This window comes from Oncorhynchus mykiss, chromosome 24 (assembly GCF_013265735.2).
Source record: "Oncorhynchus mykiss isolate Arlee chromosome 24, USDA_OmykA_1.1, whole genome shotgun sequence".
Lineage (NCBI taxonomy): Eukaryota > Metazoa > Chordata > Actinopteri > Salmoniformes > Salmonidae > Oncorhynchus > Oncorhynchus mykiss.
Genome location: NC_048588.1, coordinates 26,440,097 through 26,462,393, shown reverse-complemented (window position 1 = coordinate 26,462,393; position 22,297 = coordinate 26,440,097). Strand labels below are relative to the sequence as shown.

At 42.3% G+C, this 22,297-nt stretch overlaps 1 protein-coding gene across 1 annotated transcript in view; it reads left to right on the top strand.

Moving 5' to 3' along the window:
- The first annotated feature begins 5,255 nt into the window (after positions 1 to 5,255).
- Positions 5,256 to 22,297, top strand: part of LOC110504088 (solute carrier family 12 member 9) — a 52,434-nt gene continuing 35,392 nt past the window's right edge. Inside the window, exons 1-6 of the mRNA XM_021582912.2 lie at positions 5,256 to 6,013; positions 8,479 to 8,613; positions 9,006 to 9,143; positions 9,778 to 10,095; positions 12,561 to 12,668; positions 12,799 to 12,910. Coding sequence (XP_021438587.2) covers positions 5,788 to 6,013; positions 8,479 to 8,613; positions 9,006 to 9,143; positions 9,778 to 10,095; positions 12,561 to 12,668; positions 12,799 to 12,910 — 1,037 coding nt within the window. The 5' untranslated portion in view covers positions 5,256 to 5,787. The remainder of the gene's footprint in view (positions 6,014 to 8,478; positions 8,614 to 9,005; positions 9,144 to 9,777; positions 10,096 to 12,560; positions 12,669 to 12,798; positions 12,911 to 22,297) is intronic.

Sequence of the window (22,297 nt, the reverse complement as noted above, 5' to 3'; positions counted from 1 at the left end):
GCTGAACTGGTTGAGGAATCTAGGGTGACCAGAAGACTGCACTAGCACTCCCTGGTGGAGGCTGTCTGTACTACATGGCAGTGTTTCGCTGCCACCTAGATTTATTGATGGAGTTAGCTCGCCCTCTTCTGGTGATATACATTATGACATGGTGCCGTACCTGTTGACGAGTAGGTGCAATCTGTAGGCTACAACTGGCTTCTACAGAGCTCGCCAGCTTGTAGTCCTAAAAACTAGGAATGAGTTACTTCTGCTTCGTTCACCCATTCCTATGGGGGAAATGTGGAAAGAATGGGGTTAACACAGGTTTAGGAGATCTTATACGTTTTGTTCTATGAGATTATATCAGTCAGTTAACCTGACATTTCTGATTTTTGAAGCCTTTATGTGCATTATGTGCTAGTTTTGATTATATAAATGCATCAAAATTCAGAAAATGTGACGTTAGCTAATGAAAATGATCTCATAGAGCAAAACATTTATATCTCCTAAACCTGTGTTTACCACAGACCTTATTTTCAGCATTTATCCAAAAACCCTACAAAAGCCCCATTCATTTCCCCATTGGCTTTGGCCAATGAGCTATGGCAGAGCTGGTGCCTTTAAAAAGACTCCATTACTATTGTGCTCTATCAGAAGCAGGCACTATTCGAGAAACCAAGACCAAAGAGACTGGACCTATGCTCTTATTAGATTAGACAATTCTAAAGACTTTTCCCTGACTTTAAAGTGCCTCTGTGCCAAATTGGAAGAAGACTATCAACAGTATTTTCAAATGGGAATATCAACAGAGTAAAGGTAGCCTAACATGCATAGATTTTCCCAGCCATGTCAGGAGGGAAAGAAACATCCACGGTGGAAGTATAGTTGGTTAAAATGGATTACTGCACTGGTTGGAAGAATGGAAGAGGAATATTTGTAAAAAGGCATACTTTTGAAGAATGAGTGGTTTGGAAAAAGTTGAGCCAAAAGACTGAATGAAAATGTGGAGAGAGGGAGAAAGAGTTTGTGTGTTGTATTCTATATGTATCTCTCTCTGGGTATAAGGATTGATATTAAAGTGTCCTTGTCGAAAACAAATTGTTTGGCTATGTCATGTTTTATATTGAAATATTATTTGCTTCTTATTTCTGTATTTTTTTTATATGCATGATACAGACTGTTACATGGAATGTTATAACAATTAGCCCACCCTTGGTTTCTATTTATAGACTACATCAGTATAAGATTAAATCTAATCCAAGAGTGTGCATTTTGGGTATCAGTGTTGGACTCAGTGATTTATTTGGCCGTTTTTAGGTTGCAATTCCATGGTAAATAGAAGGATTAGCTAACCGCAACGGAATTACTGTAGGCAAATGTATTCCAACGATACAATGTTACTTGTTGAGTCTAAACAGGTGTCAACTTTCGTTTAGATACAAAGTTTCCAGTAATAAGGAAGTAAGACATGGAGGTTTTTACAATGTAATATTTTAAGACATAGCCAAAGTGCATTTACAAGTTGGAGAGAGTTGATTGGACGAACGGGCTGGATCATATGATCGGATGACAAACTAGAAAATCCTGGCGTCACATGATAAATCTAGTGAACGGATTGAGCTCCATGAAATCAGCACCAATAAGCGACATCAACGGGTCCCAAATTGCGCAAATAGCTTCAAAATAAAAGTCCTCCGTTTAGAAGACTTCAAGTAAACGGAGGCAATTGCCGATTGACTGATCTACAAATCACCTTGCATAATAAATAACTACTTTGTAGATCAGTCAGTCAACATTAACCCACAATGCATCATGGATTTGATGCTCTCGAACACGACCAGCATCACAAAAGCTAGCGCCATTAACTTGACATAATCATACGCTAATTTTCTAATAACAAAGTCCCCTGAAAATGTTTTACTTGACTGTTAGAGGACGTTTTTTCATTTAAAACCACAAAACATATATAGTTTAAAGTCACTTAAACATACATTTATTGAAAAGACAAAAAATATAGAGCCTGGTTCTTTAGGTTTCTTCCCACAGCAGGTTCCTGATTTCTATGGCGTTTTTCCAAGCCACTGTGCTTCTGCATCTTCATGGCTTGCTCTTTGGGGTTTTAAACTGGGTATCTGTAAAGCACTTTTTGACAACTGCTGACGTAAGAAGGGCTTTATGAAATAAATGTGATCGATGATCTACAGATGTTTGATTCTATAACATTTATTTTGATAGAAGTCATCATCATTAAAGGGGGGTATTTCAGACCCTCTACTAATAAGATCCAGTTTCATACCATGAAGATTGACCGCATAAGTATATTTTATCAGCAGGAAGCTATTGTGACCATTGACCAAAAAATACACTGCTCAAAAAAATAAAGGGAACACTAAAATAACACATCCTAGATCTGAATGAACGAAACATTCTTATTAAATACTTTTTTCTTTACATAGTTGAATGTGCTGACAACAAAATCACACAAAAATGATTAATGGAAATCAAATGTATCAAACCATGGAGGTTTGGATTTGGAGTCACACTCAAAATTAAAGTGGAAAACCACACTACAGGCTGATCCAACTTTGATGCAATGTCCTTAAATCAAGTCAAAATGAGGCTCAGTAGTGTGTGTGGCCTCCACGTGTCTGTATTACCTCCCTACAATGCCTGGGCATGCTCCTGATGAGGTGGCGGATGGTCTCCTGAGGGATCTCCTCCCAGACCTGGACTAAAGCATCCACCAACTCCTGGACAGTCTGTGGTGCAACACAGTGGCGTTGGTGGATGGAGCGGGACATGATGTCCCAGATGTGCTCAATTGGATTCAGGTCTGGGGAATGGGCGGGCCAGTCCATAGCATCAATGCCTTCCTCTTGCAGGAACTGCTGACACACTCCAGCCACATGAGGTCCAGCATTGTCTTGCATTAGGAGGAACCCAGGGCCAACCGCACCAGCATATGGTCTCACAAGGGGTCTGAGGATCTCCTCTCGGTACCTAATGGCAGTCAGGCTACCTCTGGCGAGCACATGGAGGGCTGTGCGGCCCCCCAAAGAAATGCCACCCCACACCATGACTGACCCACCGCCAAACCGGTCATGCTGGAGGATGTTGCAGGCAGCAGAACGTTCTCCACGGCGTCTCCAGACTCTGTCACGTCTGTCACGTGCTCAGTGTGAACCTTCATCTGTGAAGAGCACAGGGAGCCAGTGACGAATTTGCCAATCTTGGTCTTCTCTGGCAAATGCCAAACATCCTGCACGGTGTTGGGCTGTAAGCACAACCCCCACCTGTGTACGTCGGGCCCTCATACCACCCTCATGGAGTCTGTTTCTGACCGTTTGAGCAGACACATGCACATTTGTGGCCTGCTGGAAGTAATTTTGCAGGACTCTGGCAGTGCTCCTCCTGCTCCTCCTTGCACAAAGGCGGAGGTAGCGGTCCTGCTGCTGGGTTGTTGCCCTCCTACGGCCTCCTCCACGTCTCCTGATGTACTGGCCTGTCTCCTGGTAGCGCCTCCATGCTCTGGACACTGCGCTGACAGACACAGCAAACCTTCTTGCCACAGCTCGCATTGATGTGTCATCCTGGATGAGCTGCACTACCTGAGCCACTTGTGTGGGTTGTAGACTCCGTCTCATGCTACCACTAGAGTGAAAGCACCGCCAGCATTCAAAAGTGACCAAAACATCAGCCAGGAAGCATAGGAACTGAGAAGTGGTCTGTGGTCACCACCTGCAGAACCACTCCTTTATTGGGGGCGTCTTGCTAATTGCCTATAATTTCCACTTGTTGTCTATTCCATTTGCACAACAGCATGTTACATGTATTGTCAATCAGTGTTGCTTCCTAAGTGGACAGTTTGTCATACCAGGAAGATTAACTGCATTAGATACTTTTTTGTTAGTTGACCTGCTTTCACTTATTAGCAAAACGTTTTTTCATTATAGCTATCCACATCTAATTTCTACTCCACCCTTTAAACTAGAGAAGTTGTCACAAATAAACGTAGGTATTTTAGTATACTCAGACCCTCTACTAATAAGATCCAGTGTCATACCATGAAGATTGACCGCATAAGTTTAAAATTATCATTATTAATAGAGACCTTATTTACAGCGCTCTAAAAAATACCCTAATGACACAAATCTTCATGGCATGACACAAGATCCCATTAGTAGAGGGTCTGAGGATTCCAAAATACAATAGCAAGCAGATGTACAGGGCTGACAACTTCTATAGTTTAAATGATACAGTATAAATTTGATGTGTAGAGCTATAATGAAAACTATTTAGAGGGTGCAACAGTTCAAAACCTCTGGAGTCAATGTCAGTTGGCTTTTCATAGCCATGCATTCAGAGGTAGAGGTAGAGGTAGAGAGAGAGAGAGAGAGAGAGAGAGAGAGAGAGAGAGAGAGGTAGAGAGAGAGAGAGAGAGAGAGAGAGAGAGAGAGAGAGATGTGTAGAGAGATGTGTAGAGAGAGGTGTAGAGAGAGAGAGGTAGAGAGAGAGAGGTAGAGAGAGAGATTTAGAGAGAGAGAGAGAGAGGTGTAGAGAGAGGTGTAGAGAGAGAGAGGTAGAGAGAGAGAGAGAGAGAGAGAGAGAGAGAGAGAGAGGTGTAGAGAGAGGTGTAGAGAGAGAGGTAGAGAGAGAGAGAGAGAGCGAGAGAGAGAGAGAGAGAGAGAGAGAGAGAGAGAAAGAAAGAAAGAAAGAAAGAAAGAGGGTCGAAACAGCAGGTCCGGGACAAGGTAGCACACCTGGTAAATTAGGTCAGGGGTCTTCAGCTGCAGGCAGAACAGTAGAACATCAGGCGTCGTCCTAGAGAGCATGCCTAAGATTACAGTACACCAGATAATAACCTGGCACATAGGCTATTGCAGCATAGATACTGGGGACTGAGATAAGCGGGGTCGGGGGTCACTGTGGCCCCATCCAAAGTTACCCATAGACAGGGTCAATGTGAAAATGTTCACTTCAAAACTTTAAAATCCTGTTCTGTCATGAGTTGATCGTAGTTAAAAAACATTTACTGTTGTCGGTATTGTGTTGTTATTGTTTTTTTTCGTTTTTTTACATTATAATAAAAAAATAATCCCGTAAATCAATGTTTGTTATTTAATTTCAATAATATATTGTTTGTATTTTCAATAATTGTATGTTTAAGCAACTTTAAACTCACCCTTAACGGTGTAGGCCACAACTGGACGCATTCGGTTGTTCTGGCGATGGTAACAACTGGATGCATTCGGTTTTTAGGGATACAGTATCTTCAACCTAGGTTCCCTTCCACTGAAAACGTGGGAACTCCGCTCAGGTCTTTATTTTACCCCTGCTGTGTTAGGTTACTTGAGGGGGGACTTTTATTTTGAACATTTGCTGTATGATTACGTGACCTAAATGGCACTAGCTTCACAATGGTCACGGATTGTTGGAAAGTGCCAACAAATGCGACGGGCAACTTTTACGATAATGTGTGATTTGTTATGTAGGCCCACTACAATATAGTGTTTTCTCTTATTTCGAGTGGGGTTAGGCCACACGGGGAGAAACTGTATTTCTAATGTCGAGGTAGGCAAACTATATTGATTAGCATTCAGATTGTAACGATTGGTGCGTGCCAATGTTGTTCAGCGTCTGTTTACATGATTTGAGAAAACAATGTCGTAGTAAAGTCATGCGCACTGATTTTTGCTTCAATGTTTGAGAGTGAACTCTAGAATAGTTTATTGAAAAAGACGACACAATTGGTGATAGGGTGTTTTTAAGTTCTGGTTAGTCGTAGTAGCCAACAGCAGCTTTGCCATGTCGGAGAGGACACCACTCCTGCACTATCGCCTCTCCACAAGTGTCAATGAGCAGTCGGGGGAGCATCAGCCGTGTCTTCCCAGGGAGGCTGTGGAGCAGTCCCCGGCTTTTTCCAGACGGAAGTCGGCGCACCACAGCCGGCCCAAAAAGCTCTCCACATTCTTTGGTGTGGTGATACCCACCTTGCTGTCGATGTTCAGCGTGGTGGTCTTCCTACGAATTGGTGAGTAACGTTATAGCCTACTGTTATTTATTGAGTCAGTTGTTGCCTGGAAACCCGACGTTGAATTGCATTGAATTCTACATCGGGCAGAAATTAGCGTTGGAATCTGGAAAGTTACTAGTAACTCTCACGACGCCTACAAGCCAGAATGTTAAATACAATTATGTTTTTACGTTAAAATATAATTTCATTCAACATTCTTGAATGAACAATGTAATGACAGGCCTGGTGGAAACACGTTTCGGCAAACTTTGCAAACGTCGACAAAACAAAATACGTTAGACAAGGTGGGATATTTTTGTTTCGGTAAAATGAATTGTGCAAGATCTAGGTGGAAACGATTTTATTCGCAAATATTGCGATAATAAGCATCAAATCGAAGTAAACTTGGGAGTCACGCGATGACGAGTTAAACTCATCGGAAAGGCATGCAGTTTCTTAGAATACAAATAAAATAAATTACGATGAACTTCGCAGGGTGGTGAAAATGCAATGTGATGAGCTTAATATTAATTTCCAATAAATATCGAGGGGCTTAATCTGGTGACATGATCATCGACACTTGGCTGCCATTTGACAAAATAATATATTTTGTCAATAATAACCGCATCGTGTAGGCTATACTTGCGCTGTGCTGTTGGCTAGAACACACGTGCAAAAACCGAAGATGGCACACTCGCTATATTATTATTATTATTTTACATTTTTTGAACACCATCAGTAGAGTTGAAAATGCGATGGAAACGCATTTATTTTTTATTCGGTAGTGATTTATTTACATCTGTCCCTCATTTTAAGGTAAATCTTGTTACGTGAATTGAACTCTCGTTTTATTATGTTGAACATATTGCTTTTTAAATAGTGTAAAGCAGTTTACCTGGTTCTACTCTCATTGGCCATTTTCTGGTGTTTTGTGATGGTCGGGCAGAGCACGTCAACCCTGATAGTCATAGATGGACAGGTTAGACATAAAAAATCAAATAAAAACTTGTTAAGCTTGCATTTAATTGCACCTCCCTGATGCACACAACAAGCTTCCATCCCCTCTGTCACACGGGGATTTATGGATGATTTAAGATAAAACCGTTAACCCTGTAACTTTATTTGGCACTTACTATAGTCATTTTTGTTTTTAGAGATGGGAACGTGTTGAAAGTGCTCTTTATGACAGAATTAAAAAATTTGGTTGAAATCAAACACTTGGTGGAATTACCCTTTTGCCACTCAAGTCCCTTGGTGTGTTACAGTACAAGGGTATGAACTCCTGAGAGTTGCAGCGATAAAAGTAGGTTAACGGATAGAGCCTACTGTAGTGAGTGCATCCTGGGACAGATTGGGAATGGACTGTTATGGGGTCATAGTCATGATGATAAATGTGTAAATATGTACGACAACAATTTTCTTAGTGGAGGAATATAGTAGTTTCAAGTGGACTAACAATATGGAGTAAAATGTAGTTCTTGCAAGAAATGGATTATTTACTGGCGCTATAACTTCAGTCTGGAGCCGTTAATCACATTCACATGATGCAGAGCTCGAGGTCCAATATCTCTGACGGCAATAATGACATCCGTATCCATAGTGTATTCGCAAATAATCTGAAGATATGTTTACAAACACAGTCCCCATTCCTCAATGTCTCATCTGTTTTCTTTGTTCAGAGGTGTTTTATTCTATCAGATTCTCACAGTAAGTACAGTGGTCTGTCTGTGAGTGTTCTCTCTTGCCTTGGTGTGTTCCACCCTCTGTTTTGCCCCGTCTCGTGATACCTCAGCTGCTGTGGTGTAGACACGCAAACGTTGAACAGCCACAAGTTTGAGAGACAAGAATGCCATTCCACATAACATAAGCACTGCATTATACCTTATATGGAACAATATGGCACTTCTGTTTCAATGCATAGGAGTGGTGTACAGTGAATTGGATGACTTCTGTTTCAATGCATAGGAGTGGTGTACAGTGAATTGGATGACTTCTGTTTCAATGCATAGGAGTGGTGTACAGTGAATTGGATGACTTCTGTTTTGGTTAAAAGCATAAAGTAACTTGTTCTGCATTTTGACCTATTGTTGAATGTTGCAAGGAAGTGGTAGCATTGTAGAAGTTTGGTATTTTGCCATAGGCTGTTGTCAGTCTAAACTGATTTTACTGTGTGTGACATTGAAAAACATTTCTTAAACATAACTGGATGCCTTGGCATGGTGTTTTGATTAATAATGACATGATTGTGTAACTTCGCATGGGGAGGAGGGTCAAACTACTGTCTCAACTGTATAGTGAAGGTGAAAGCCATTGAGTATTCCCTACTGCATGTTCTTGTTGACAATTGCTGTACATTCCAAGTTCCAACTTGCTGTAAGATAGTTGTTAAACCACCAAAACCAGTTCCTGTTAGACTTTGAGATGATTTGAATTTGAAATGTTAAACCATAGTGTGGTCCTTGTGTTCTCTCCTCTCCCGTCAGGTTTTGTGGTGGGCCAGTGTGGGCTGTATCAGGCCATAGCCATGTTCTTAGTGGCCTACTTCATCATCAGTATGACCGTGCTGTCTGTGTGTGCCATCTCAACCAATGGAGCTCTGGATGCAGGAGGGGCCTACTGTATCCTCCTCAGCAATACACACACAGCTCTATATGATAGATGTATAGACATGTCATTTCAGGCCCATTAGCTGTACATACACACTCCACCTTACAGTGCTCTTTCAGTTTCATTAATGTAGCATTGTATTCCTCAACGTATAGATATTTGTGTGTGGGTCAGTGAATGGCTGGTATTGTTTTCACTTTATCTGTAAGACACATTGTGAGTGTGTGAGAGGAGGATGGGAATGAGTGTCTGTGCCTGGGTCTATTTCTTTCAGTGCCTGATGACATGCACATTTTAAAGGCCTTCACTTCATTATAGTGTCCACAAACACACTCTTTCTCTCACATATTGGCACTCACTCTTAACTCCTGTGTATCCCAGCCTTAACCCCCTCCTCCCCCAGACATGATAAGTCGTGCGTTGGGGCCAGAGTTTGGGGGCAGTCTAGGTGTCATGTTCTTCCTGGCTAATGTGTGTAGCAGTGCCCTCTATATCCTGGGTCTCGTCGAGGCCATAGTAGCAACCTTCGGGCTTCCAGAAGGTATACAGCCATACTCTCTACCTCTTCCTGCTCTGTTTGCGGGTCAATGTTTATTCGGGTGAATCTTGTCCTGGAGGCAGAGCTGGGTGATTTCCATTAGATGGGCCAGCGGCAAATTCGAAATGGGCAATTATTGTATACATTTATGAAAACAAATAACTTTTTGATCTTAATAAAGGTAAGGCTTAGGCATAAGGTTGCCATTGTGGTTAAGGTTAGGTTTAAAATCTGATTGTATTACTTTTTGCTGTGCCAGCTAGTGACAACCCTGCAGAGCTGCCTCCAGTACATGAGTCATCCCAATAAATACCAACCTGTGCTCTGTTTATATTGACAGACTACTTTTTTAGTATATTGTATTTGATCTAAAACTAATCTGCTTTGACAATGTCTACTCATGCATGTCATGCCCATTTGTAAAGCTTATTGAATCAAACTGAACAATTTAAATGGAATTGGATTATAACCCTTTGACCTTTTCATGGTCTGTTTCAACTATCACCTCATTCCTTCACCCCCTCATCTTCTCATCAACCCCCTCATCTTCTCATCAACTGCCTCACCTTTTAACCTGCTAACCCTCTCACTTACCTCACCTCCTCTTCTCACCCCCATCTCTCCTCTCCCTCTCCAGATGGGGTGAGCCCAGCGGGTTCCCTCCAGGTGTTGCCAGCGGGGTATTGGTGGTCATTGCTCTATGCCACCGGCATCCTCCTCCTCTGCTTGCTTGTGTGTCTGGTGGGGGCAGAGATCTACGCCAAAGCCTCCTTCATCATCTTCCTGGTGGTCATGCTGGTGCTGGCCACCATCTTTATCAGCTTCTTCGCTGTGCGCCCGCGCACCATCCTCCTGCCCGCCGCTCCACCCATCCTCAACGGCACGGGGCCACAGCCGCCGACCATGGCCAACTTCACCGGCTTTAAACTGAACACACTCCTGGGCAACCTGGATGGTGAGAAAGGGGGTCTGTCTGTAGTAGTGTGTGTATGTGTGTTGTGCACCAATATAAATGTGTGTGCTTAATGTATGTGTCATTCTAAATAGAATTGCACTTGATTTAAGCTGCAATGTGTAACTTTTTGTGTGCCCCTACCAAATTCAAATAGAAATATGTTATAGATCTGTCATTTGCATTGAAAGCAAGTCTAAGAAGCAGTAGATGTGCGTTATTTATATGCTTCCCATTAAGTTTCATTCGTCTTTTGCTTTCGGTTTTGTACACCAGCTTCAAGCAGCTGGTAATACAATATTTTTGGTTTATGGAATGTATATTTCGCAGCAGTTTAGATGGTACAAGCATAAGCAATGTGAGTGATGTCTCATGTTTTTAATTTTTTTTTATTTGACCTTTATTTAACCAAGTATGCCAGTTGAGAACAAGTTCTCATTTACAATTGCGACCTGGCCAAGATAAAGCAATCAGTGCGACAAAAACAACAGAGTTACAAATGGGATAGAGATACTGGTGTGCAAAAGAGCAACAACAAAAAAATAATATGGGGATGAAGTAGTTGGGTAGGCTGTTTACAGATGGGCTTTGTACAAGTGCAGGGATTGGTAAGCTGCTCTGAAAGCTGATGCTTATAGATAGTGAGGGAGATGTAAGTCTCCAGCTTCAGTGACTTTTGCAATTTGTTCCAGTCATTGGCAGCAGAGAACCGGAAGGAAAGGAGGTGTTGGCTTTGGGGACGACCAGTGAAATGTACCTGCTGGAGCGCGTGCTATGGGTGGGTGTTGCTAGGGTGACCCGTGAGCTGAGATGAGGTGGGGCTTTACCTAGCAAAGACTTATCGATGACCTGGAGCCAGTGGGTTTGGCGACGGATATGTAGCGAGGGCCAGCCAAAGAGAGCATACAGGTCGCAGTGGTGGGTAGTGTATGGAGCTTTAGTGACAAAACGGATGGCACTGTGATAGACTACATTGCTGAGTAGAGTGTTGGAGGTTATTTTGTAAATTACATTGCCGAAGTCAAGGATCGGTAGGATAGTCAGTTTTACGAGGGTATGTTTTTATAGCATGAGTGAGGGATGCTTTGTTGTGAAGTAGGAACCTGATTCTAGATTTAATTTTGGATTGGAGAATGAAAGTTTACAGTCTAATCAGACAACGAGGGGAGTCAGAACCGTCCAGAGTAGTGATGCTGGGCGGGCGGGTGAGGGTAGCGATCGGTTGCAGAGCATGCATTTAGTTTTACTTGCATGTAAGAGCAGTTGGAGGCCACGGAAGGAGTGTTGTATGGCATTGACGCTCGTTTGGAGGTTTAACACAGTGTCCAAAGAAGGGCCAGATGTATACAGAATAGTGTTGTCTGCGTAAAGGTGGATCAGAGAATCACCAGCAGCAAGAGCGACATCATTGATATGAAAAGAGTCAGCCCGAGAATTGAACCCTGTGGCACCCCCATAGACTGCCAGAGGTCCGGACAACAGGCCCTCCGATTTGACACACTGAACTCTGAGAAGTAGTTGGTGAACCAGACGAGGCAATCATTTGAGAAACAAAGGCTATTGAGTCTGCTGATAAGAATGCTGTGATTGACAGAGTCTTGAGCCTTGGCCAGGTCGATGAAAACTGTCTTTTATCGATGGCGGTTATGATATAGTTTAGGACCTTGAGCGTGACTGAGGTGCACCCATGACCAGTTCGGAAACTAGATTGCATACCGGAGAAGGTGTGGTGGGATTCGAAATGGTCGGTGATCTGTCGTTAACTTGGCTTTCAAAGACTTTAGAAAGGCAGGGTAGGATAGATATAGGTCTGTAACAATTTGAGTCAAGAGTGTCTCCCCCTTTGAAGAGGGGGATGACCGCGGCAGCTTTCCAATCTTTAGGGATCTTAGACGATACGAAAGAGAGGTTGAACAGGCTAGTAATGACAGTTATGCATACTTTATGTTGGCAGAATTTACTTGTTTATTATCTTAGACACACATACACCAATTATAGGTTTAAGCCTCTTGTTTTGCTGAGTGTTTACCAGGGTTGTAATTAGTGGGTATCATAAATATCCTTTGGCTCCCCATTTCCACCATAACATACCAACCTCACTGAGCTGAGGGATTTATTTTCAGTGTGGAAATCAACCACATGATTACTCTGCTAATCGCCATAACTCAGTCACACTGGCACACACACACACACACACAGCCCCTTCAAAGACCCTGTTGTCAACAAAATGACACTTTCTTTGCCATTGTAAAGCTTACCCTCCAATGAGAAGTGGGTTAAAAGTCATATGTAACACAAACTATACTTGAACCAGCAATGGCGAGAGATGGCATTTTTGTACTTTTTGAATTCCAAGAGGCATGTTCATCAATTCCATTTATTTTGTTAAATATCTGAATTTGGGGTGGATTCGGACATGGAGCTGATTGAATTCATTTCTAAATCCGCCCCCCCCGCCCCTTCCCTAGCTGACTATGCTGTGGACTACACAACAGGAACCATGATGTCCTTTGCTACGGTGTTTGCTGTCATGTTTAACGGGTGCACAGGCATCATGGCTGGATCCAACATGTCAGGTAAGAAATGGATGTTTGATCAATGGGTGGAGAGATGGGATTTCTATTTAGCTGCTCATTTTTCAAAGGGAAGAGTTATCCAAGGGATCAGAGACGTGTGTGTCTGACCTGGTGTTGTGCTGTGTCCCAGGTGACCTGAAGAACCCTAGCTACTCCATACCTCGAGGAACCATCACAGCTGTCATCTTCACCTTCATAATCTACAACCTCCTCAGTCTGATGGTGGCCTGCTCCTGTGACCGGTCAGTCTCACACACACACACACACACACACACACAAGTTTGGGCATAATCTATGTAGATGAACACACCTGTAACACGTACAGTGCATTCGGAAAGTATTCAGACCCCTTGACTTCAGCATTTTGTTACAATACAGCCTTAAATTTACAGCCTTAAACAGATTCAATATTTTTTCCCCCTCATTAATCTACACAATATACCCCATAATGGCAAAGCAAAAAATAGTTGTTTTTGTGTGCAAATGTATTAAAAATAAAAAAAGATCACATTTACTTAAGTATTCAGACCCCTTGACTTCTTCAGCATTTTGTTACAATACAGCCTTAAATTTACAGCCTTAAACAGATTCAATATTTTTTCCCCCTCATTAATCTACACAATATACCCCATAATGGCAAAGCAAAAAATAGTTGTTTTTGTGTGCAAATGTATTAAAAATAAAAAAAGATCACATTTACATAAGTATTCAGACCCATTACTTCGGTATGACGCTACAAGCTTGGCACACCTGTGTTTGGGGAGTTTCTCCCATTCTTCTCTGTAGAACCTCTCAAGCTCTGTCTGGTTGAATGGGGAGCGTCACTGCACAGCTATTTTCAGGTCTCCAGAGATTTTTAGATTGGGTTCAATTCCAGGCTCTGGCTGGGCCACTGAAGGACATTCAGAGACTTGTCCCGACGCCACTGTGTGTGTGTAGGGTCGTTGTCCTGTTGGAAGGTGAACCTTTGCCCCAGTCTGAGGTCCTGAGCGCTCTGGTTTTCATCAAGGATCTCTTGTACTTTTCTCTGTTCATCTTTCCCTCGATCTTGACTAGTCTCCCAGCCCCTACTGCTGAAAAACATCCCCACAGCATGATGCTGCCACTACCATGCTTCACCGTAGGGATGGTGCCAGATTTCCTCCAGTCATGACGCTTGGCATTCAGGCCAAAGAGTTCAGTCTTGGTTTCATCAGACCAGAGAATCTTGTTTGTCATGGTCTGAGATTCCTTTAGGTGCCTTTTGGCAAACTCCAAGCTGGCTGTCATGTGCCTTTAGCTGAGTGGCTTCCGTCTGGCTACTCTACCATAAAGGCCTGATGGGCGGAGTGTTGCAGAGATGGTTGTCCTTCTGGAAGGTTCTCCCATCTCCACAGAGGAACTAGGAAAGAGCAACCATCGGGTTCTCGGTCACCTCCTTGACCAAGGCCCTTCATCCCCAATTGCTCAGTTTGTCCAAACGGCCAGCTCTAGGAAGAGTCTTGGTGGTTCCAAACTACTTCCATTAGGAATGACTGAGGCCACCATGTTCTTGGGGACCTTCAATGCTTCAGAAATGTTTTGGTACCCTTCCCCAGATTGGTGACTCAACACAAAGGGGGTGAATACCAGACGCACCGCTTTTCCGTTTTTTATTTTGTATAATTTCTTGAAACATTTCATTTCACCAATCTGGACTATTTTGTGTATGTCCATTACATGAAATCCAAATAAAAATCAATTTAAATTACAGGTTGTAATGCAACAAAATTGGAAAAATGCCAAGGGGCATGAATACTTTTGCAAGGCACTGTAGATGACATGTATTTTTCCCCGCTGACCCTGTGTCAATACAGGTGCATGATAATGTTCCATTCTAAGTCAAATTTCACACATATATTATTTAGTATATGTAAAGACAAGATTCAATTAAGAATAGTGACCATATTATCCTATCACTTGTGAATTATGTATCTTGGGAATGATGCCCAGCATAAGAAACAATGCTCTTTTTTTTTGTGACTTTTTTAAAATGGTAGTCGCACACCTCATGTAGCCTAGCCCATGGGCCTATATGTTTTTTATAAGGTTTGTATCACAACTAAAGTGGCCAAATAACTTCTTAAAATTAATCACATTAATCTGCTTTACAAAGGTTGTAGAGGCTAACCGGCATACATAAGAAGCCTGAGTTTCATGGGGGATAGTAGATTGACAGGCTAGTGTTTTTGATGTTAGTTAGGCCTACTCGTATTGTTGGCTGACAGTAAATGTGGACAGTTCTTCCAATCGCTTCAATATGCACCTGGGAATTGGATAAGGACAAATGTAGTTGCGTCCCCGATGTCTCTTCACTTGTAGCCTGTGACAAAGACCCAATCACGTGATGGAGCATCACTCGGGGAGAAGCGCGTAACGGCCACTGGCAGCAAAAGGCATGGATTTAAGGTGCATAACGGCCACACAAAGGGGATGCCGCCATGAAATTCTAGGCATCAAATTGTGAATGCGTGACTGATGTAGTGTACAGCCTGCACAAAAAAAACTAAGCAGAGCTTATGCCTTTCAAGCAACTTCTTTCAAATCATCATTAGTCGCGTCATGCAGCCTTACAATGTATAAAATCAAAACCTATAGCCCAACATTTGTTCGAACAACTAAAGTTACATTACATAACTCTAAATTAAGCATAAAGGAATACCTATTTCTTTGTTAACCGCTCAACACAAAATAACCGCATGTGCTCACTTCCTCCAGTCTATTTTAATCTGTTCCATTGTATTCGTCATACTATAAAATAATGCCTCGGAATTCTAAGCAAATCTTGTCAGCTAAATGAACTTGTCGACTAAAGACATTTTGCATTGCCAGATCAGGACATAAGGACAACTCCGAGTATGCTATTCTGTTTTTCTGAAATAGACTACATTTTCTTCATATCATGTTTCTTTAGACCTGTCTAAAATAAATACTGGATATATTGTGAAGGTGTAGATATTCCAAAGGTCTGCATCAAAGTAAAGATACCTTAATCGAAAAGGTCTCAAGTAAAAGTCACCCAGTAAAATACTACTTGAGTAAAAGTATTTGGTTTTAAATATACTTAAGTATCAAAAGTAAATGTAATCGCTAAAATATACTTAAGTATCTGAAGTTAAAAGTAAGGTATACATTTTTTCAAATTCCTTATATGAAGCAAACCAGGTGGCACCATTTTCTTTTTTTTTCTTTTTTAAATTTACACATACCCAGGGGCACACTCCAACGCCGACATCATTAACAAATGAAACGTGTTTAGTGAGTCGATCAGAGGCAGTAGGGATGACGAGGGATGTTCTCTTGATAATTGTGTGAATTAGACCATTTTTCTGTCATGCTAACCATTTTTAAAATGTAATGAATACTTTTGGGTGTCAGGGAAAGTGTATGGAGTAAAAAGTACATTTTCTTTAGGAATGTAGTCAACAATACCCCAAAAATCAAATGAATTATTATTTTACTAAAGTACTTTACACCACTGACAGGTAGACTCCAAGTTGTGGAAACATCTCAAGGATGATTAATGGAAGCAGGATGCACCTGAGATCCATTTCGAGTCTCATAGCAAAGGGTGTGAATACTTATGTAAATAAGGTATTTCTGTTTGATATTTTTATGAATTTGCAAATATTTCTATGAATTTGCAAATATTTCTAAAACCCTTTTTTCACTTTGTCATTATGGGGTATTGTATAGATTAATGAGGAAATGTTTTTATTGAATCCATTTTAGAATAAGGCTTTAACGTAACTGTGGAAAATGTCGAGGGGTCTGAATACTTTCCGAGTGCACTGTATGTTCACATACAGGTGCGCACACCCGATCCAATTCAAACTCGTCTCAAATTTGCACTGAATGAACGACTCACATTTACAATTCATTCTCTCTCCTACTCACACACGTTCTCTCACTCACACTTCCGTCTCTAGCTCAGTGCCAGTGTGCAGTATTGATGTGGCACTAAAGCAAGTGTTGCCAAAGTGCTAAACTGACATAAAAGGACCATAAAGGAGCATTGGAAATCAATACAGCCATAAATTATACTCCTCCGTGTCCTCCCCTCTGCCTGTTTTACCGTTTCCCCTCCTGAAATTGATGTGGTTGTAATTGTGTGTGGTTGTAGTCATTAATGTTTTCATTTGAAACAGTGGTTAGTGGTCGTTGTAGGCTTATCTTAGTGTGTGTTTGAGTGTGAAATTGACCATTCACCTTTTCAAATTGGCACCACCTGCTAATCACATGACCTCACGAGAGGGCTGCTTCAATGGAGGCAATGAGACCCTGTTCCCATGAAGTGTGGGTGGGTTGGTTCTTCTATCTAAAGACCTAAAGTCCCCACAAGGATAGTAAAACAAGAATAATCTTCCCTCATGGGGACATTTCCTACATCCCCATGAGAACAAAGGCTATTTGAAGCTTAGGTTTTAGGGTTCAGGTTACAATTAGGGTAAGAGGTTAGGGAAAATGTGTATTTTGAATGGAAATCAATTTTAGGTCCACACAAGGATAGAATAACAAAACGTTTGTGTCCAGGGGCATTCATAGTCGAGTTACGTGGAAAAAGTCATGTGACATTTTACACCACAAATAGAAACGAGAAGTGGAATGAGGAAATAAGAGTAGATCAGACATTAGCAGCTAGAAATATACTAACTCATTGGCCATGTTTACATGCCCACCAATATCTCGTTATTCGGGTTACTCAAGTATTTAGTTTTTTGAGTTCAACATCATATCCCTTTTACAATAACCCCAAAAAACTCTTATATCCTGGTTATGAGAAACCCGGAGAAGATGCCTGGGATATGCTGATCTTAGATGGGATACTGTGGCATGTAAATATCTTATCCCGTTTACTGTTTTTTTGCTGTCTGCGCAGGCTTAGTTTCACGTATCATGGGTGTTGTGATTATTCTTTTTTTCATCTGATTATCAAACAAATGACTTAAAAAGTAGGCTATACCTGCACAGTTCCATCCACCATAATTCCATAAGAATGTATTTTGCTGATACACCATAGTCTACTGGACGGTATAGCTTACTTTCACCCCTAATTTAGATACGTTTCTGCTTATATCATTTTCAGCACTTGGTACGCCATTTGTCAACTATAGCTTCTCTTCTGTCATAACTGGTTGCCCAGAAGACCAAAATAAGTATTGCTCACCAGAATGTCTTTCATCGATATGCAGTATAATCCAGTTAACATGGTAAAGTTGTCTGTTTCATTTAGGGACCGGGGAGAAAATGCAATAACTCCAGAACAGTGGAATGATGTCCAAATGTCATCAGTTTGACTGGTTTTATGGAAATGAAAAACTGAGAAAAAGAAACTGTTTCTGATAAGACTTCAGTTCGTCTTGGGTGTATATTTTATCCGGTTGAAATACTGTCTGCTTTGCATAAGCGCAAAAGATAACTTGCACGTACATTCACATTTTCTCAAGAGATGCTGAAAGACAGAAATCCTATTTCTCAACTCCTGTTCTCAAGACACAATTAACATTTGTTATAATTTTTGGCCTGCTACAAGAAATGCATAATTATACAGAGTTAATATTATATTACTCTACATGTGAGAGGTTATAGACCTACAGATAGTGTCTACATTTCACTTACTATTCCATTTAACCCATATGAACTTAAATGAGGAATATTCATGGGTTCAGGGATATCACAAGTGCATGTAAACAGCTTATCCCAAATAAGACCTCAAGCAGGATATGTGCTACTATCTGGAATACTGTGTGCATGTAAATGTGTTCAGGGATGGATAATGTAGTAGTTGATGAGACCCATCGGATCATGATATCCTAGGTGGTTGATTTCTACACAATCTAGATCATGAGGGAAGTGGCATTCAGGACTCGTAGAGGCACATGTACGTTTTTACACTTTTGAGGAAATTCAGAGTATATTTCGATATGGATATGAACCAAAGGACAATAAGAATGCATTCATTTCTCCAGTAGGTTCAGTCAGGTTGTTATCTATCTGTGTCCTTATCTGCTGTGGTTTAGTGTTGCTTTCTTTATGTTGGACAGGGCCTGGCATGCAGTGGAGTGTGACTTTATTGGTCTTAGGTAGTTCAACTGAATGGAGGAAATGTACAGGGTTTATGAATGATACTGCCTCCAAGGTCCTTTTATAGTACTTGATGGTGTCTCAACCATATCTAAACCTTATCCTGAACTGTCTTAGTAGTTACTGCACATGTGAAAACCCGCTGACTGCTCCTCCAGTAGTACATAGAGTATGGTGACGCGTTGAAGAGGATAATGGCAACTTGACCAGGGGTAAAGCACCATTTCATCTTGCCTGTTACTGGAAACATAAACTTTTTATTTCTGGTCAGGGAATTCCACATTGATTATAACCTCATTCACCAGAAGGGCTGTATAACATCCTTGACTAGAGGTAAACTTCATAAATGCCGATTTACATTACGAAACAGTTACGCCTTTGTCACAAGGGAGGTCACAGGTTATGTCTATCAACAATATGCCATGTTTTTTGTTGTTGAAAGTAACATGTGGCTGTCAGTTGTAGGATCCAAAAAAGGGCCCAAAGTTTTTCCTATTCAAGTCACTTTTCAGGAAAAACCCATGTCGCTAGTGCATCTGTCACCAAACTAAAAACTTTTATCTTATTTCTGATATTAACTTTTAAAGTAAACCTGTCACCACCGTCCCGGTTCATGTCATTAAGAGACAGACTAAATAGATTACTGAGATTAAATAGGAAGAATGTGTATTAAAGCCATCAGTCAATGTCACATCGAGACATTGCTAAATGCCAAACACCCCCATCGTCGCCAAGCATTGCCATAGCAACAACACATCGTTGACGGGAAAGCAGTTGAAGGCCGATGACGGTCTGGGTCAGTGATTCTCACTGAAGAGGAACAACTAGAAGCTTTTTGAGTTAGATGTTATTCTCCTTTTGTTAGTCAGAAATTGATTAACATGGTAGCAGTATCCTGAAATATCCAACAGGTGGCGGTCACACCATCTCACAAGATGAGGAGCTGTTTCAGACTCTAACATGAGGTCGAGGTTTCTTAGGCTGCATTTACCCAGGCAGCCCAATTCTGATCTTTTTCCCACGAATTGATCTTTTTACCGATCACATCAATCTTTTCACATCAGATTTTTTTCTTATCTGATTGGTCTAAAGACCAATTAGTTGGAAAAAGATCAGAATTGGGCTGCCTAGGCCTTACTGATACAGAAACGGTATAACCTTTGAATAAAGCCAAAATGAATTGCTCTCCTCTTCAGCTAGTTATTCTGCGTTCTTGGTAAAGGCATTGTGTTCACTTAAAGTGGAAGTCAGGGAGATTAAGAATGGGTTTTCAGATCTACAGTAGTGTTTCCTTTTGGGAGAGTGACACCTGATGCATACCTGAATAGGTTACAGGTGCATATTTACAGAGTGTGTATGTGTTCTAGATGGTTCTGAGAAGCGTATAGGAGCCCAATGTAAAATATGATGATGGAGGAGGAAGGTCGAGTTCCAAGAGATGAGGAGTGTGTTAACCCTGTGTGACAGGGTAGCCAGTGGTGACACTGCCAACTCTCCAACCCCTCACAGCCAAGTCCTGCCCAATCCCCCAATATACACTTAGCTTACCGTGTGTGTATCTTGGTTAGGGACCCGACTGATCTGTGTGTATCTTACTGTCGTTCTCTTTCTCTGGGTAAGTGAAGAGAGAGGGTGGGTGGGTGTGTTCATTTCCTGAAGGAGTGTCCTTTGGTGTGTATTTGTATATGACTAACTGCAGCGTGTTTGTGTATCTCTATCTCCTCTATGGATGAGTGGCATTGTAGTGTGTGTGTGGTGAATGTTTGTGTCTCTGGTTGAGTGTCTTTGGTGTGTGTGTGTGCACCTGTGTGTATTGTGTGTCAGTGACCTGTTGGCTAATCCCATCCTGCTATTGAAGCTTATGTATTTATTACTGACTAAATAATTAAATAAATGTATTCATTTTGTTCTGCTATCTCCTTCATGCAGCCTGTTTGTGGAAGCTGTGCTGTCCCACAAGGCTCTGCAATCGCCAACATGCAGCCTGGTGTGTGTGGGGAAGCTGTGCTGTCCCACAAGGCTCTGCAATCGCCAACATGCAGCCTGGTGTGTGTGGGGAAGCTGTGCTGTCCCACAAGGCTCTGCAATCGCCAACATGCAGCCTGGTGTGTGTGGGGAAGCTGTGCTGTCCCACAAGGCTCTGCAATCGCCAACATGCAGCCTGGTGTGTGTGGGGAAGCTGTGTAGTCCCACAAGGCTCTGCAATCGCCAACATGCAGCCTGGTGTGTGTGGGAAGCTGGGTAGTCCCACAAGGCTCTGCAATCGCCAACATGCAGCCTGGTGTGTGTGGGGAAGCTGTGCTGTCCCACAAGGCTCTGCAATCGCCAACATGCAGCCTGGTGTGTGTGGGAAGCTGTGTAGTCCCGCAAGTCTCTGCTATCTCCAACATGCAGCCTGGTGTGTGTGGGGAAGCTGTGTAGTCCCACAAGGCTCTGCAATCGCCAACATGCAGCCTGGTGTGTGTGTGGGAAGCTGTGTAGTCCCGCAAGTCTCTGCTATCTCCAACATGCAGCCTGGTTTGTGTGTGGAAGCTGTGTAGTCCCACAAGGCTCTGCTATCTCCAACATGCAGCCTGGTGTGTGTGTGGGAAGCTGTGTAGTCCCACAAGGCTCTGCTATCTCCAACATGCAGCCTGGTTTGTGTGTGGAAGCTGTGTAGTCCCGCAAGTCTCTGCTATCTCTTTTGCTTTTTCTTCTGCTTTTTAGCCCCCCATATGGCTTTTATTAGTGTGTGAGAGAATGTTGTACTGTCTCTCTCATGCCCCCCCCCCCCCCCCCACACACACACGCACACTCGCTACTAGTCTCTTGTCCAGACATTGTGAGGCAACAAGTCCAACATTCTCAGTCTGTCTGCTCTCCCTCTCTCATACCTCTGTTCCCTTGCAATCACCCCACTGCAGAGTGCCTGTCCTTAGCTCTCTCTGTCCATCCTCACATTATTTGCTTGCTGTCTCTCCACCACAGAGATCTCTCTGTATCTCTTGTTCCCTCTCTGTCTCTCTTTCCATGGCAGTACCGTGGTGAAAGCGGTCTTGTCTGCTGGTGGACTTCACCCTCCTACCCTTACTACAACTGGTCCTGTCACTGCCATCCCACAGGTAGAGAGATGGATAAGGTTCTTATGTTGCCCATGTCCTCTGTAATCCTGTGGACCCCAGGAAGAGTAGCTGCTGCATGAGCAACAGCTAATGGAGACCCTCATAACTAAACCACATAAACATAGTATCAGGAAGGAGAATGTAGCCAGAGAATAGGAGAGGGGTGAAGTAGAGACAGAATGAGAGTGGTAGTGAGTGAATGAGAGAGGGAGAGGAGCTCTGCAGGCCTTGTTAGCTATTGATCCCATTTTATACTCCTCAGCCACAGCCTAGCCCCCAGGGAGCACTTAACCATCACACATTCTCGCTCTTGCTCTGTTTCTCTGTATGGCCCTCTCTCTGTATGGCCCTCTCTCTGTATGGCCCTCTCTCTGTATGGCCCTCTCTCTGTATGGCCCTCTCTCTGTATGGCCCTCTCTGCTTGCC